This window comes from Prionailurus viverrinus, chromosome D2 (genome assembly GCF_022837055.1).
Source record: "Prionailurus viverrinus isolate Anna chromosome D2, UM_Priviv_1.0, whole genome shotgun sequence".
Lineage (NCBI taxonomy): Eukaryota > Metazoa > Chordata > Mammalia > Carnivora > Felidae > Prionailurus > Prionailurus viverrinus.
The window spans coordinates 21,815,956-21,832,446 of record NC_062571.1 but is presented as its reverse complement, the minus strand read 5'-3'; the positions used below and the strand labels follow the sequence as shown (position 1 = coordinate 21,832,446).

The 16,491-nt window shown below is 39.0% G+C and overlaps 1 protein-coding gene across 1 annotated transcript in view; it reads right to left on the bottom strand.

The window, feature by feature from the left end:
- Positions 1–6,001: 6,001 nt before the first annotated feature.
- Positions 6,002–16,491, bottom strand: part of LOC125147580 (uncharacterized) — a 71,386-nt gene continuing 60,896 nt past the window's right edge. The window contains 2 exon segments of the mRNA XM_047824668.1: positions 6,002–6,118; positions 6,532–6,742. Coding sequence (XP_047680624.1) covers positions 6,002–6,118; positions 6,532–6,742 — 328 coding nt within the window.

Here is a 16,491-nt window from a genome sequence, read left to right as displayed (position 1 = left end):
TATTCACCATGATCAAGTGGGATTCATTCCTGGGATGCAGGGCTGGTTCAACATTCGCAAATCAATCAACGTGATACATCACATTAACAAAAAAAAAGAGAAGAACCATATGATCCTGTCAATCGATGCAGAAAAGGCCTTCGACAAAATCCAGCACCCTTTCTTAATAAAAACCCTTGAGAAAGTCGGGATAGAAGGAACATACGTAAACATCATAAAAGCCATTTATGAAAAGCCCACAGCTAACATCATCCTCAATGGGGAAAAACTGAGAGCTTTTTCCCTGAGATCAGGAACACGACAAGGATGCCCACTCTCACCGCTGCTGTTTAACATAGTGCTGGAAGTTCTAGCATCAGCAATCAGACAACAAAAGGAAATCAAAGGCATCAAAATTGGCAAAGATGAAGTCAAGCTTTCGCTTTTTGCAGATGACATGATATTATACATGGAAAATCCGATAGACTCCACCAAAAGTCTGCTAGAACTGATACATGAATTCAGCAAAGTTGCAGGATACAAAATCAATGTACAGAAATCAGTTGCATTCTTATACACTAACAATGAAGCAACAGAAAGACAAATAAAGAAACTGATCCCATTCACAATTGCACCAAGAAGCATAAAATACCTAGGAATAAATCTAACCAAAGATGTAAAGGATCTGTATGCTGAAAATTATAGAAAGCTTATGAAGGAAATTGAAGAAGATTTAAAGAAATGGAAAGACATTCCCTGCTCATGGATTGGAAAAATAAATATTGTCAAAATGTCAATACTACCCAAAGCTATCTACACATTCAATGCAATCCCAATCAAAATTGCACCATCATTCTTCTCGAAACTAGAACAAGCAATCCTAAAATTCATATGGAACCACAAAAGGCCCCGAATAGCCAAAGGAATTTTGAAGAAGAAGACCAAAGCAGGAGGCATCACAATCCCAGACTTTAGCCTCTACTACAAAGCTGTCATCATCAAGACAGCATGGTATTGGTACCAAAACAGACACATAGACCAATGGAATAGAATAGAAACCCCAGAACTAGACCCACAAACGTATGGCCAACTCATCTTTGACAAAGCAGGAAAGAACATCCAATGGAAAAAAGACAGCCTCTTTAACAAATGGTGCTGGGAGAACTGGACAGCAACATGCAGAAGGTTGAAACTAGACCACTTTCTCACACCATTCACAAAAATAAACTCAAAATGGATAAAGGACCTAAATGTGAGACAGGAAACCATCAAAACCTTAGAGGAGAAAGCAGGAAAAGACCTCTCTGACCTCAGCCGTAGCAATCTCTTACTCGACACATCCCCAAAGGCAAGGGAATTAAAAGCAAAAGTGAATTACTGGGACCTTATGAAGATAAAAAGCTTCTGCACAGCAAAGGAAACAACCAACAAAACTAAAAGGCAACCAACGGAATGGGAAAAGATATTCGCAAATGACATATCGGACAAAGGGCTAGTATCCAAAATCTATAAAGAGCTCACCAAACTCCACACCCGAAAAACAAATAACCCAGTGAAGAAATGGGCAGAAAACATGAATAGACACTTCTCTAAAGAAGACATCCGGATGGCCAACAGGCACATGAAAAGATGTTCAGCGTCGCTCCTTATCAGGGAAATACAAATCAAAACCACACTCAGGTATCACCTCACGCCAGTCAGAGTGGCCAAAATGAACAAATCAGGAGACTATAGATGCTGGAGAGGATGTGGAGAAACGGGAACCCTCTTGCACTGTTGGTGGGAATGCAAATTGGTGCAGCCGCTCTGGAAAGCAGTGTGGAGGTTCCTCAGAAAATTAAAAATAGACCTACCCTATGACCCAGCAATAGCACTGCTAGGAATTTATCCAAGGGATACAGGAGCACTGATGCATAGGGCCACTTGTACCCCAATGTTCATAGCAGCACTCTCAACAATAGCCAAATTATGGAAAGAGCCTAAATGTCCATCAACTGATGAATGGATAAAGAAATTGTGGTTTATATACACAATGGAATATTACGTGGCAATGAGAAAAAATGAAATATGGCCTTTTGTAGCAACGTGGATGGAACTGGAGAGTGTGATGCTAAGTGAAATAAGCCATACAGAGAAAGACAGATACCATATGGTTTCACTCTTATGTGGATCCTGAGAAACTTCACAGGAACCCATGGGGGAGGGGAAGGAAAAAAAAAAAAAAGAGGTTAGAATGGGAGAGAGCCAAAGCATAAGAGACTTAAAAACTGAGAACAAACTGAGGGTTGATGGGGGGTGGGAGGGAGGAGAGGGTGGGTGATGGGTATTGAGGAGGGCACCTTTTGGGATGAGCACTGGGTGTTGTATGGAAACCAATTTGTCACTAAATTTCATAAAAAAAAATAAAATAAAAAAAAATAAATAAAAAAAAAAGAAATTCTTTAGCTGTCATTTCCTCCTTGGAATTTCTTTTGAGGAGAATTCTTCCATTTCATCATTTTGGCTAGTTTTCTGTCCCTTATATGTTTTAAAAGCTTCTTACATGTCCTGCACTTGTAAGCACTACTATATTAAAAAGGGGGCAAACACTGTCCAGGGTCTGGCCCTTTAGGAGGTGTTTTGGAGTGTGTTATGTGTTCTCTGTTGTGACTATGGTTGCTCTATCTTTATGGTTGCTTTTAGTGGTGGTTTGGATCCTCCACCAGGTGTGCTTTGATGTGTTCAATGAAGTAACTCTGGGGAAAAAAGAATTAAAAAAAAGGGGGGCGGTGTGGTGGTGGTGGAAGAAGCTTTATCCTTACAAAAAGAGAAATGACAGGGACAGGGAAAAAGAACAGAAAATAAAATTGACCAGGCAGAGAAACTATATGGCTTAATCTAGAGAGAGAGAGAGAGGAAAATAAAGAAGGAGATACAGAAGAGGTGTAAAGAGACTAGATTAAATATGTGTGCCTAATCAAACTAACAACCAGAATAACCAGACTAGAGAGGAAAGGAATAAGAGGAAGAAAAGGAAGAAAAAATATATATATAAATATAAGAATTGTCCAAGAATTGGGGCGCCTGGGTGGCTCAGTTGGTTAAGCGTCCAACTTCGGCTCAGGTCATGATCTCACCCTTCCTGAGTTCCAGCCCCAAGTCAGGCTCTGTCCTGACACCTGGGAGCTTAGGGCCTGCTTCGGATTCTGTGTCTCCCTCTCTCTGCTCCTCCTCCACTCATACTCGCTCTCTTTCTCTCTCAAAAATAAATAAAGCTTAAAAAAAAATTGTCCAAGAATTAAATCAGAATCTGCAACACTGCTGGGTGCCTTGGAACCAGTGGCAGCGCTGGTCTGGGGGAGGGGCTGTCTGGTTGTTCTGCATCAATCTTGCTTCAGTAGATACACAGTTATCAAACATGGAGGGGCGTGGTTTGCTGTAGGTGGGTCCTGTCTCCACTGTGGGCCCCTGTCCAGTCCCTGAAGTCCCACCTTGTTGGTGATGGGGAGAAAAATGGTGACACCCCAGTCTCTCCTCCCCGTACTGGGTGTCACAAACCCAGTCCTCAGAGTGCTGCTGGGTGTGAGTGGGCTCGTTTTTTTTTTGTTTTTGTTTTTGTTTTTGTTTTTTTTTTCTGCTCCACAGTCTCCCAGGCTTCCTAGGGCACTGGCTGGGATTCAAATCTTGATGTCCTAAAGGATCCCGTTCTGCGCTGCCGGGTTCTGGGATGTGCCGCTCCACCCCTCCCGATAAAGGGCCTCTGGCTCCTCCCAGTGCCACCTATCGTGAGCGAGGTGGTTTGTCCCACTCCACAGTCTCCTGTACCTTCTAGGCGCTCTTGAAGGATCCCACTTCATGCACTCTGGTTTCTGGGGTAGAGCCACTCCGCCCAGCCGATAAAGGGCCTCTGGCTGGCAGGCAGGCACAAGCAAGGTCCTTTGTCCTTGGAATGGCTATATACTTTTTTCCCACAGCACTCAACGGTGGGGATTGCTTTCTCTGACCGTGGACTACGGTCCACCTCTGAGCTAGTTATGGAGCCGGGAGCTGGCTCCCCTCCACCCCAGGCTCGCAAACAGGGCAGCTGGCTCCAGTCCAGAGAAATCCCCGCAGTTAGAAATTGGATCTTTCTCCGTTTTTTTTTCTGATCCTTGATCCATGTTTCTTCTCTTTTCCAAATACAATCCTACACTTCCACAGCCTTCCTTTTCCTTTTGTCTGTCCACAGAAGGGGATCCCTCCACTCCATGCCTGCTCTGCCTATTTTATCTCTCCCAGTTCACAATCATGCACCTATGTCCTTCCAAGTTGTCCCTGTGGGCCCCTGGAGAAGTCTCTGTCACTTTGCAGCCTGTACTCTTGGAATTCCAAGTCCTGTGGCCTCAACACTGCTGTGTTGAAGGACAGGGAACTTCGGATCCCCCTACTTCTCAGCCATGTTGACCAATCCCGCTTGATCTTGACCACTCCTGCTTGATCAATTATTTCTCAGTAAACCCAATGGAAGAATCTCAAGTTCAAGCCGATCTCCTGATGGCAGAGTGCAGGCAATATCTGGATATTGGTCAACACTTTACAGACTGTTCTCAATGGATTTTCCTTCTTGGCTGAGCTTCCAAGATCAAAGCAGAGGGAGGGAGTGCAGGGCAGGAGCAGTGCCTGGGCATGTGCCCACTGGGGTGGGCCACCTAAGGGACCCAGTAACAGCAACATGGTACTCTTTAAAAGTACTCTTTAAAAGTATGCTGGTAAGAGGGCAGTGTTTATCCAAGGACTTCTATTGGTTCAGGGTAGCTCATACTTCCAGGTGTGCACCTACATAATACCTGAGAAAGTTCCATTGCAACTGAGCAAGGTGCTATTAAGTTGCATCTGTGCATAGCTCCTTGCCACAGCAAAAGCTGGAATAAAAGGGGCAGGCAACAAGGCACATGAGATGTCTGGTACAACTGGTGTGGTCTGAAACACTTGGCTTTATGTTTACAGGTGTTCTGCTTCTGAATCTCCCCTAAGAATAGAGAAATGGAATCAGTCATCTCTTCCCTGATACTCAGTTAAGGGATTTTTATCCATAATGAAATTTTTCTCAGAACATAGAAAAATTGGATGTAGGGTTTTTTTGTTTGTTTGTTTTGTTTTTACCCAAGAACTTTTACAAATTACTTTATTAATTCCTTATAGAGTCACGTTGGGAGGCCGTGCGGAATATATATGTAGCTCCAGGAATATATATGTAGTATTTATTAGCCTACTGTCTTCCTTCTCCTCCCACTACCTTGGCCAAGTTCACCTTTTAAGTTTTGCGTAAGGACACATGGTGATGTGCAAAATGGTGCAGCCATGATGCTTTGCCTTCAAGGGAGACAAACGGATGAGTTGCTGCTACTTAAGACAAATGTCACATCCTAACTGGATGTTTACCAAACATTAAAACTGACACCTAGAAACCACAGGCAATAGGTCTCATAATTATTCTATTGTTTTCCTGCTTCTTCTATTGTTTTCCTCTGAAGTATATGAATGACAAATGAAATGGTTTTAATTACTTGGTAGAGAAAAGGATAGAAAAAAAGTATCTTGAGGTGGTACTGTTTCTGCACACCGATTATATTTTGGGATGTGGGGGTGTATGCTAGTATGTAACTGGATTATTTTGGACCTTTTATTTAACTCCTCTGCCTGTGTTGGTGGGTTGGGATTCCAACCTCATATCAGTTCTTCTATCAGGCTCTAACTATTAGGGAACAGACCCAAAGAGTCACTGGGTCACCCAAAGAAACACATTAGTTCCATGAATGGTGGCCCAATGGTCCCGCAAATACAGGGCTTCTTGGGAAAGCAGAACTGGAGAAAGTGGGGTCCAAGTAGGAGCATCCTATTAACATGTGCTCTTCCTTAGACTTTGTAAGTCACTGGTGAGAAGATTGGAACGAAAATAGACCCTGAGTTTACTCACCTAAAAGTGGAGGATCATAGCCTCTTCACATATGGGGTTTCTAGCAGATTCAGATACTGTAAGGAACAGAAGCCTTCAGCATTTTGTCTAGACACAGGCCACACCCAGGGGGGCCTTCTGTTTGGGAACAGGAAAGAGAGGAGGGCCACTGCAACACAGAGCAGGTGGAAGAAGGTCCCCCATTGCCTCTTCAACATGTTGACTCTGGTAAAAACAACAAAAGCAACAGCAAAAGTCAACAAATAAACAGAAAATAAGGTGCCAGAAAAATGCCTCCATAGATACCAAGCTTTCATTAATCAAGTGAATGTTCTCTGTTCCCTTGGCAAGGAATTATTGAAAACAAGAAGAGAGATGGGAAATGCTGACTTGTCTCTCTGTCTCCCTAGGGAATGGAGTTAAGTTTCTGACAAAGCAACTGGAAGGTGCAGAAACATGGGAAGGGAGAGCAATACAATTCCCCTTTGATGTGTGATTCTGGGGCTTACAGGTACCTCCTAATAAGCCAAATTTCATTTTCTAGTTCACAGTGTATTATATAATAACAGTTGATGGTTCTTGTACCAGATCGTAGATTTGTTGCCCTTCCCAGCATTGCCATTATGGCTCTGTCTCACCCCAAAATCCTTAACAAGCAGATCAGAATCCACAGTTAGACCTGAAGTGAGCAGCGTGAGGTTCATCTCAAAGGCAATCACTGCACTGACACTCCTCTCCTGACTCTTTGCTGAACCTCCCAGGTCAAGATGACACAGCTGACAGAGATGACCCCCCAGCGCCTTCCGCTGTTCATTCATTCCAGCACACATTTTGTCAGCCCTCAGCTTCCTGTAAATCTCAAGCATGTGAAGCATATAAATAGCAGATCATTTTTAATTAAAAAAAGTTGGGGACGGGACCTTATATAGTCACGGAGAAGTGGGTTATGGCCTCATAATTCATGATAATGGGGCTTTAGGTGATTGGGTGCCCAATCCCTGAAGCCTTTGAATTTACTATCAGAAATGGGCTCCTTTCCTACATAACAGGGTCTGCATACTTTTTTTGTAGTCTGTGGCAGAAAGAGAAATTGTTGGCTATCGCCTTCTGTTCCAATCAGTGCCTATGTTTATGGATACCAGCAAACAGCTTTTACACTTGCTCTTTGGGTTCTCTTTTGTTATTTTAATTAATCCACAGTTGTGAACTAGCAGAGATGGAAGGAATTTGGTTACATATTTATTCTTTCTATCTTCTCTGGCTGGGGATTTTCATGTATATGAGAACAAGTCAGATTGTTCGGCAGAGATGGTTACTCATCCACCAAGGATGCATGTTCTGTTTCCAGTGGTGTGGACTAATGGCTGGAACGGGCTGCCCTGCCAGAGATGACATTTTCCATCCTGCCCGTGTATCACCACCAATCTACTTGTGACCATGTGACTAGTTCTCACTAGTACAATGTGAACAGAAGTGACATATCAGTTGTAAACTGACATGGTGATGAAGCTGGTCTGTCCTCTCTTTCCCATCTGCCATGAGGAAGGGAAGAGATTTGAGGCCCTAAAGGAAGGCAGAGGCACAAGCTCAAAGTTGCCTGGCTCCTGTATATCTTCCAGTCCAGCATGAGCATTTGAGTAAGTTAAATGAGTGAGAACAAAGCTAGGCCATGAAGATTTTGCAGTTTATTTTCTCTAGCATAGAACATTACTTTATTCTTGTTTTATTTATATTTTAATTTTTCTTATTTAAGTTTTTATTTAAATTCAAGTTAGTTCATTATAATGTAATATTAGTTTCAGTAGTAGTATTTTGTGATACATCACTTACATAAAACACCCAGTCCTCATCACAAGTGCCCTCCTTAATACCCATCATCCATTTAGCCCACTCTCTGCCCACCTCCCCTCCAGCAGTCCTAAGTTTGTTCTCTATAGTTAAGAGTCTGTTTCCTTGCTTGCCTCTCTTTTTTCTTCTATGTTCATCTGTTTTGTTTCTTAAATTCCACATATGAGTGAAATCATGTTGTCTTTCTCTGACTGACTTATTTTGCTTAGCATAATATATTCTAGCTCCATCTATGTTGTTGCAAATGGCAAGATTTCATTGTATCATCTGCAAAATGAGTAATATTCCATTGTATATATGTATACTACATCTTCTTCATCCCTTTATCAAGTGATGGGCACTTGGACTCTTTCCCTAGTTTGGCTATTGTTGATACTGCTGCTATAAACACTGAGGTGCATGTACCCCTTCAAATCAGCATTTTTGTATCCTTTGGGTAAATACCTAGTAGTGCAATTTCTGGTTTGCAGGGAAGTTCTACTTTTAACTTTTTGAGGAACCTCCATAGTTCTGACCATAGCCATCTAAGTTTGTTCCTGGAACAATATAGTAGGTGTTCAATCAATGTTTTTGAACAAATGAATGAACAAACTTTCTTCCTTTTGGAAATTTGTTTAATGAAACTGCACATAAAGGAGAAGAAAATGGTTGACTAAAACCACAGATGTTGCAGAGAAAGATTTTGTTGAAAAAGCGACCTAGGAATTAAGCCCAGGAAATAACTTCTGAATATTAAGAGACAATGTTTCCAGATGGCACCCAGATCAGAAGTTGTCATTTATTTGACAATAATAATGGAACTCAGAGTTTCTCTCCTCCCACAGAAAAGATAGAATGCAAGGCAGCTGCAGCATGGCCATTTTATAATAGTGGGAAGGGAGTTGCATTTGTTGCACGTGTATAACTCTAGGAAGCAAAAAAAGTCCTAAAAAAGGCAAAAATAGAGCTTTAGGGAAGGTATTCACCTGCACTGCAAAAGACAGATTGAGAAGTCTCTGCAGTTGGTTGCCTTAGTAAGAGAGGGAAACCAGGCTGATCAGGTTGGTGCAAGCCACTCCATGAGATGGTCACGTCCTTATGCCATCACAATACAGGTTTCCCAGAAAGTTGCTCCCACAGGCAGCAGGGTCTTTGCACACATTGTTGTCTGTGCCCAAACAACTGATAGGTAGAGAGCATTCCAGTCCTAGTGAGGTCTATGTATTGTCACTCAGGTTTGCAGGCTCAGGTGAAGTGTCACCTCCTCCGTGAAGACTCTTCTGTCCTTTGTTTGTCTCTTCCTCTTCTGTGTGTCCATAGCACAATCATCCTGCTGTTACAGATCTGCCCATTTAGTTGTAGTTTTATGTTTATACTTGATTTCCCCCATGAGACTGAGCCCTTTGAGTTTGTATGCTGAATTTGATTGTTATAGCCCAAGACATGGTACAGTGTTAAATTTATAGGAGTCAAATTATCTCCCCAAGTGAAATGATGAATAAATAAGAGTTTGGAGGACATATCTGAGAATATCTCAGTTTATCTTAGTGTCCACTAGAAGGTGTTTTCTTAAGCTAAAGTTGAATTTTTTGCAAAGTTTCAGTAAAGTTTAGTTTGTCTTGTAAAACCAAACAGTGTTTCTTCAAACTGGAACACTTTCCCTTCTTGTTAACTCCTAACTCAGGAATTTCCAAATAGTAATAATAATAACAACAATAATTATATGAGTAATTTATCTTTCCTATTGTTCTCAATATGTCAATATTTGTTTTTAAAAAACAATACTTTTAGAAGTTTTAGATTTACAGAATAATTGAGAAGAGAGTAGTACGGTGAATTAGTTGCCTTATACCCCCACCCCCAGTTCCCCTATTATCAACATCTTGCATTACTATTATACATTTGTTACAGCTAATGAACCAACATTGATGTGATTAACTAAAGACTATAGTTTATTCAGATTTCATTAGTTTTCACTTAATATCCTTATTCTGTTTCGGAATCCCATTCAGGCTATAACATTACATATAGCTGTCGTGTCTCCTTGCTCCTCTTGGCTGTAAGTTTTCCTGAGTTTCCTTGTTTTTCATTACCTTGATAATTATGAGGAATACTGGTAAGGTATTTTGTAGGATGCCCCTCTGCTTTAATTTGTCTGATGTTTGTCTCATGAATAGACGTGTATCATGGATTTTAGGGAGAAAGACCACAGAGGTAAAATACCATTTTGTCATGTCTTATCAAGAGTATTTACCATCAACCCAATATATCATGTTGATATTGACCTTGATCACCTGGCTGAGGTAGTGTTTGTCAGGTTTATCCACTGTAAACTTAATCTTTATCTTCCTTTCCATACTTTCCTTTTTGGAAGGAGCTCACTATGTGCAATTCACATATAAAGAATAAAGATTTGTGGTCCGCTTCCTTGAGGGTGGAGTATCTATCCCTATGGGATAGATTATTTGAAGTTCTTTCACATGGGAGACATTTATATGCCCTTACCTATTTATTTACAAAATCATTCTATTTGTATCAATATGTACTCATGTATATTCATGTATACTTTGGGTTATATCACAATTTTATTGCTCTATTATTTAAGCTTTGGCCACTGGGATCTCTTGTAGTTAGTTGGCTCCTGTGTCCCTTTGATATAATCTATCAGTGTATAGTTCTGTTTTGGTATTTGTTTTTGAGCACTTCTTTACTTTCTGGTACTACAAAATACTTGTGTCCTCTTTTATATTTCCTGTCCCAGTTTTAGAATCAGACATTTCTTCAAGTAGCCCTGGTTATTTTAATTGGAGAATGGTATTTCTTAAAAACAAAGATTTGGGTACTGGGAGTGCTAATTTCTTTTTTTTTTTTAATTTTTTTTTCAACATTTATTTATTTTTGGGACAGAGAGAGAGCATGAACGGGGGAGGGGCAGAGAGAGAGGGAGTCACAGAATCGGAAACAGGCTCCAGGCTCTGAGCCATCAGCCCAGAGCCCGACGCGGGGCTCGAACTCACGGACCGCGAGATCGTGACCTGGCTGAAGTCGGACGCTTAACCGACTGCGCCACCCAGGCGCCCCTGGGAGTGCTAATTTCTAATGGCATGTAATTGATTGTAGGCCCTCTCAGCTGACCTAGCAAGGTAATATATATGTGAATGTTATGTAATATCTATATGTATATGTATATGTATATCTATATCATCTATCATCTATCTATATCTAATCATCTATATCTATCTGTATCTATATCTATATCCATCTATATCTTTTTTTTAAGTTTATTTATTTTTGACAGAGACAGAGACAGAATGCGAGGGGGTTAGGGGCAGAGAGAGAGGGAGACACAGAAGCAGAAGCAGGCTCCAGGCTCTGAGCTGTCAGCACAGAGCCTGACGCGGGGCTCGAACTCACGAGCTGTGAGATCATGACCTGAGCCGAAGTCGGATGCTCAACCGACTGAGCCACCCAGGCACCCCTATATCCATCTATATCTAATCTATATCAGTATCTACATCTGTATCTGTAATCTATATCATCTGTCTATATTAATTAAACTTGAGTTATTGCTGATATCTCTAGAGTTAACTCATTACCACATAGATCATTCTACCTCCTTTCCTTGCTTATTTTTTAGTTTCTGCTCCATCAGTGAGAAACCTGTCACCATCCATAAGATATTCACTTAATTGTTCCAGTATACTTGTATAGCAGTGTCAAAACCCATACTCTTTTTTAAATTTTTTTCTTTTTTTAATTTTTTAATGTTTGTTTATTTTTAAGAGAGAGAGAGTGAGCAGGGAGGTGCAGAGAGAGAAGGAGACACAGAATCTGAAGCAGGCTCCAAGCTCTGATCTGTCAGCAGAGAGCCTGAAGCGGGGCTGGAACCCACGAATCATGACATCATGACCTGAGCTGGAGTTGGACGCTTAACCTACTGAGCTGCCCAGGCGCCCCAGAACCATACTCTTGTGGGAAGTAACTTTATTAACTAGAGCACAGTACTTATGTGTAATTCCTTTTGTCTGTAGACTCACAGACTCCACTCATTTCCAAAAATATCTAGGTCAGCACATTTTCCCCATCTCTTTTAGTGAAATTGTTTCATACTTTTTAATGTATGATTTTTTTTGGTCATAGTCTGCATTCTATCCCGGATTATCCTACCTCCTATATGATTTTTTAATTTGTAAACACTAATCTTCATTCTTTGTGTTATAAAGTTCCATTAGTTTTGACAAACTCATAATGCCATGAATCCACTATTTTCAGTATCATGCAGAAAGTTTTACTGCCCAAAAGTATCCCCTATGTTGAACCTATTTAAACTTCCCTCCTATTCCCAAACCCCTGACAATCACCAATCTTTTTACCATCTTTATAGTTTTCCCTTTTAAAAAATGTCATATAATTGGAATCATACATTATGTAGACTATACAGACTGCCTTCTTCCACTTATCAATTTTCATTTTAGATTTCTCCATGTCTTTTTGTGGCTTGATAGCTCATTTCATTTTTTCCCACCCATGACAAATGTTTATTGCACATTTACTATGTCATACATCCTGTGGTAAAACACACATAACACAAAATTTACTATTTTAATCATTTTAAGTATACAATTCAGTGACATTAGGCACATTCATATTGTTCCATGACTATCATCACTATCTATTTCCAGAACTTTTTCACCATCCCCAACTGAAACTCTGTACACATTGCCCAATAGCTCCCCATTCTTCTTTCCCTCAGCCCATGGTTACCTCTATTCTACTTTCTGTCTCTATGCATTTGTCTATTCTAGGAGACTCATAAGTGAAATCTTTCAATATTTGTCATTTGATATCTACCTTTTTTCACTTAGCATAACGTTTTCAAGGATTGCTTATGTTGTAGCATGTTATCAGAATTTCATTCCTTTTTTTAAAAAAAATTCTTTTGACAGAAACAGAGAGAGCACACATGCATGTGGTCAGGGGAGGAGCAGAGAGAAAGGGAAAGAGAATCTTAAGCAGGCTCCACACCCAGTGCATAGCCTGACATGGGGCTAATCTCACAACCATGAGATCACGACCTGAGCTGAAATCAAGAGTCAGGTGCTTAACTGATTGAGCCACGTAGGTGCCCCTCATTCCTTTTTAAGGCTGAATAATATTCTATTGTATGTATATTCCACATTTTGTTTATTCCCTCCTCTGTTGATGGACTTTGGATTGTTTTTACCTTTTTGGCTTTTGTGAGTAATGCTATTGTGAATATTAGTGCTCAATTACTGAATAATATCTCATTGTGTGATTGTACCACATTTCATCCATTAACCTATTGAAGGGCATTTGGTTGTTTCCAGGGCTTGGCAATTATGAATAAAGCTGCAATAGACATTTGTATGTGTTTTTTTCGTGTGTGTGTAAACATAAGTTTTCAAATCCATTAGTTGAATACCTAGGACCTTCAGTTGTTGTGTTATATAGTAAGAATATGTTTAGCTTTGTGGGGCGCCTGGGTGGCGCAGTCGGTTAAGCGTCCGACTTCAGCCAGGTCACGATCTCGCGGTCCGTGAGTTCTAGCCCCGCGTCAGGCTCTGGGCTGATGGCTCGGAGCCTGGAGCCTGTTTCCGATTCTGTGTCTCCCTCTCTCTCTGCCCCTCCCCCATTCATGCTCTGTCTCTCTCTGTCCCAAAAATAAATAAAAAGGTTGAAAAAAAAATTAGAAAAAAAAAAAAAAGAATATGTTTAGCTTTGTAAAAATTGCCAGTCTTCCAAAGTGGCTGTACCATATGCATTTCCACGAGCAATAAAAATTTCTGTTGCTTCATGTTCTCATCAGTATTGAATGTTGTGAATATTTTGGATTTTAGCTTTTCAAATAAACATATAGTGGTATCTTATTGTTTTAATTTGCAATTCCTTAAGAATATGTGATTTCAAAATCTTTCATATGCTAATTTGTCATCTGTATATTTTCTTTAATGAGGTGTCCGTTCAGATCTTTTCCCCATTTAAAAGTTAGGTTGTTTGTTTTCTTATTGTTAAGTTTTAAGAGTTCTTTGTATCTTTTGTATATAATTTCTGTATCAGATAAGTTTGTAAATATTTCCCCCACTCTGTGCCTTGTGTTTTCATTCTCTTTCACAGAGTAGATTTTTTCTAGTTTTAATAAGGTCTGATATCAATTTTTTCTTTCATGATCAGGTTTTGATGTATTTAAAAACTGATTGTCAAATCTAAGGTCAACTGATTTTCTCCTATGTTTTTTTTTTCTAGAAGTTTTATAGTTTTGCAATTTACTTTTAGATCTATGATACATTTTGAGTTAATTTTTGTGAAGGGTGTAAAATGTATGTCTAGATTAGTTTTTCTTTTGTATATGGATGTCCAGCTGTTCCAGCATCATTTGTTGAAAAAGTATTCTTTCTCCACTGAATTGCCTTTTCTTCTTTGTCAGAATTCAGTTTACTTTATTTGTGTGAGTCTATTTCTGGGCTGTCTTTCAGTCCCACTGATTTATGTGTCTATTATTTTAACAATATTATGCTACCTGGATTGCTATGGCTTTACAGTAAGTCTTGATGTTGAGTATTCAGTCCTCTAATCTCCTCCTCCCCCTCTCCTCACCTTCTCTTACCTTTACCCTTTCTTCTTCTTCCATACTGTTTGCTATCCTCAGTCTTCCACCTTTCATATAAACCTTAGAATCAGTTTGTCCATAGCTACAGAACAGTTTGCTGTGAGTTTGATTGGAATTTCATTGAATATGTATATCAAATTGGGAAAAACTGATGTTTTAACAGTATTGAGACTTCCAATCCATAAACATGGTATAACTCTCCATTTAGTTAGGTCTTCTTTGATTTATTTGTCCCTTATATGTTTCTTTGTTCTGAAGTCTCCTTGTCTGAAATTAATATAGCTTTTCCAATTTTCTTTTGATTAGTATTAGCATTAGTATTAGTATATCTTTATCCACCCCTTAACTTTTAACCTATCCACGTCTTTATATTTAAAGTAGATTTCTTGTAGACCACTTTATAGTTGAGTCTGGTTGTATCTACTCTGAAAACCTCTGACTTTTAATTGTAGTATTTAGAGCATTAATTTTTCCTATTTCACCCATTTCCCTATCCAGCTCCCTTGTAGCAACCGTCAGTTTGCTCTCTGCATATGAGTCTGTTTTGTTTGTTCCTTTACCTTCTTTTTTTAGATTGCACATATATGTGAAATCATATGGTATTTATCTTTCTCTGTCTGACTTATTTCATTTAGCTTAATACCCTCTAGATCCATCTATGTTGTCAATGGCAATATTTCTTTTTTTATAATCACATTAAAAATGGTTATTGACAGTTTGAATAATGTGTACTGTGTTGAACCTGTTTTCTGTTTTTTTCACTTGTTCTCTCCCCCACCCCCTTATTTTTATGCCTTCTATGGATTTAATGAGCATTTTATATAATTTCATTTTCTCTCCTCTCTTAGCATATTGATTATACTTTTTAAAAATGTTTTAGTGGCTGCCTTAGAGTTTGCAGCACACCTTTATAATTAATCTACTTTAAAACAACACTGTAATGCCTCTCAGGGCAGGTACCTTATGACAGACCATTCTCAATTCCTTCCTCCTGTCCCTTATAGATTGTTATAGTTTATTTCACTTATTCACGTGTTTAATCACAGAGCATGTTCTTGCTATTATTGCTTTGAATAAATATCCATTTTTTCAATTAATAATAGAAATGATAAATAATTTTAATTCATATAAATTTATTTTTGATACTTTATTTTTTAAATGTAGATCTGAATTTCTGACCTGTATCATATTATTTTCTCTGAAGAACTTCTGATGATAAATTCTGTCAGTTTTTTAATGGAAGAATTTTTTTTAGCTTTATTGAAGTATAATTAACAAATGAAATTGCAAGATATTTAAAGTGTACAATGTTATGACTTTATATATGTATACACTGTGTAAGGATTCCTCTATTGAGTTAACTACACATCCATCCCCTCACATATTTACCCTCCGCTGTTTAAAATCTCAATCTCTCTCTCTCTTTCTTTCTCTCTCTCTTTTTTTATGAGAACATTTAAGTTCTACTCTCTTAGCAAATTCTACTTGTAAAATGCAGAGTTATCAACTCTGGTCACCATGTTATACATTACATCCTCAGACCTTATTCATATTATAACTCAAAGTTTGTATCCTTTTACTGATATCTCCCTATTCTCCCACTCCATAGCTCCTGGTAACCACCATTCTAATTTCATTTTTGAGGTCATTTTCTTAAGAATCCACATGTAAGTGATGTCATACAGTATTTGCCTCTGTCGGATTTATTTCATTTTCCATATTATCTTCAAGGTTTATCCATGTTGTCACAAATAGCAAGATTTCCATCCTTTTTATGGCTAAACAATTTTTTTTATGGCTAAATAATCCTTTTTGTGGCTAAATAATGACATTTTCTTCATCCATTCAACTGTTGACCGATATTAAGATTGTCTCCATATCTTGGCTCTTGTGAATAATGCTGCCATGAACATGGATGTGCAGATATCTCTTTGAGATCTATTTCCATTTCTTCTAGATATAGACCTAGATGTGAGATTGCTGTATCATATAGTAGTTCTATTTTTAATTTTCAAAGGAACCTTCATATTGTTTCCATTACTTAATTTACATTACTATCAATAGTACACAAGGATACCTTTTTTCCCCACATCCTTACTGACATTTGTTATTCCTTGTCTTTTTGATGATAGCCATTCTAACG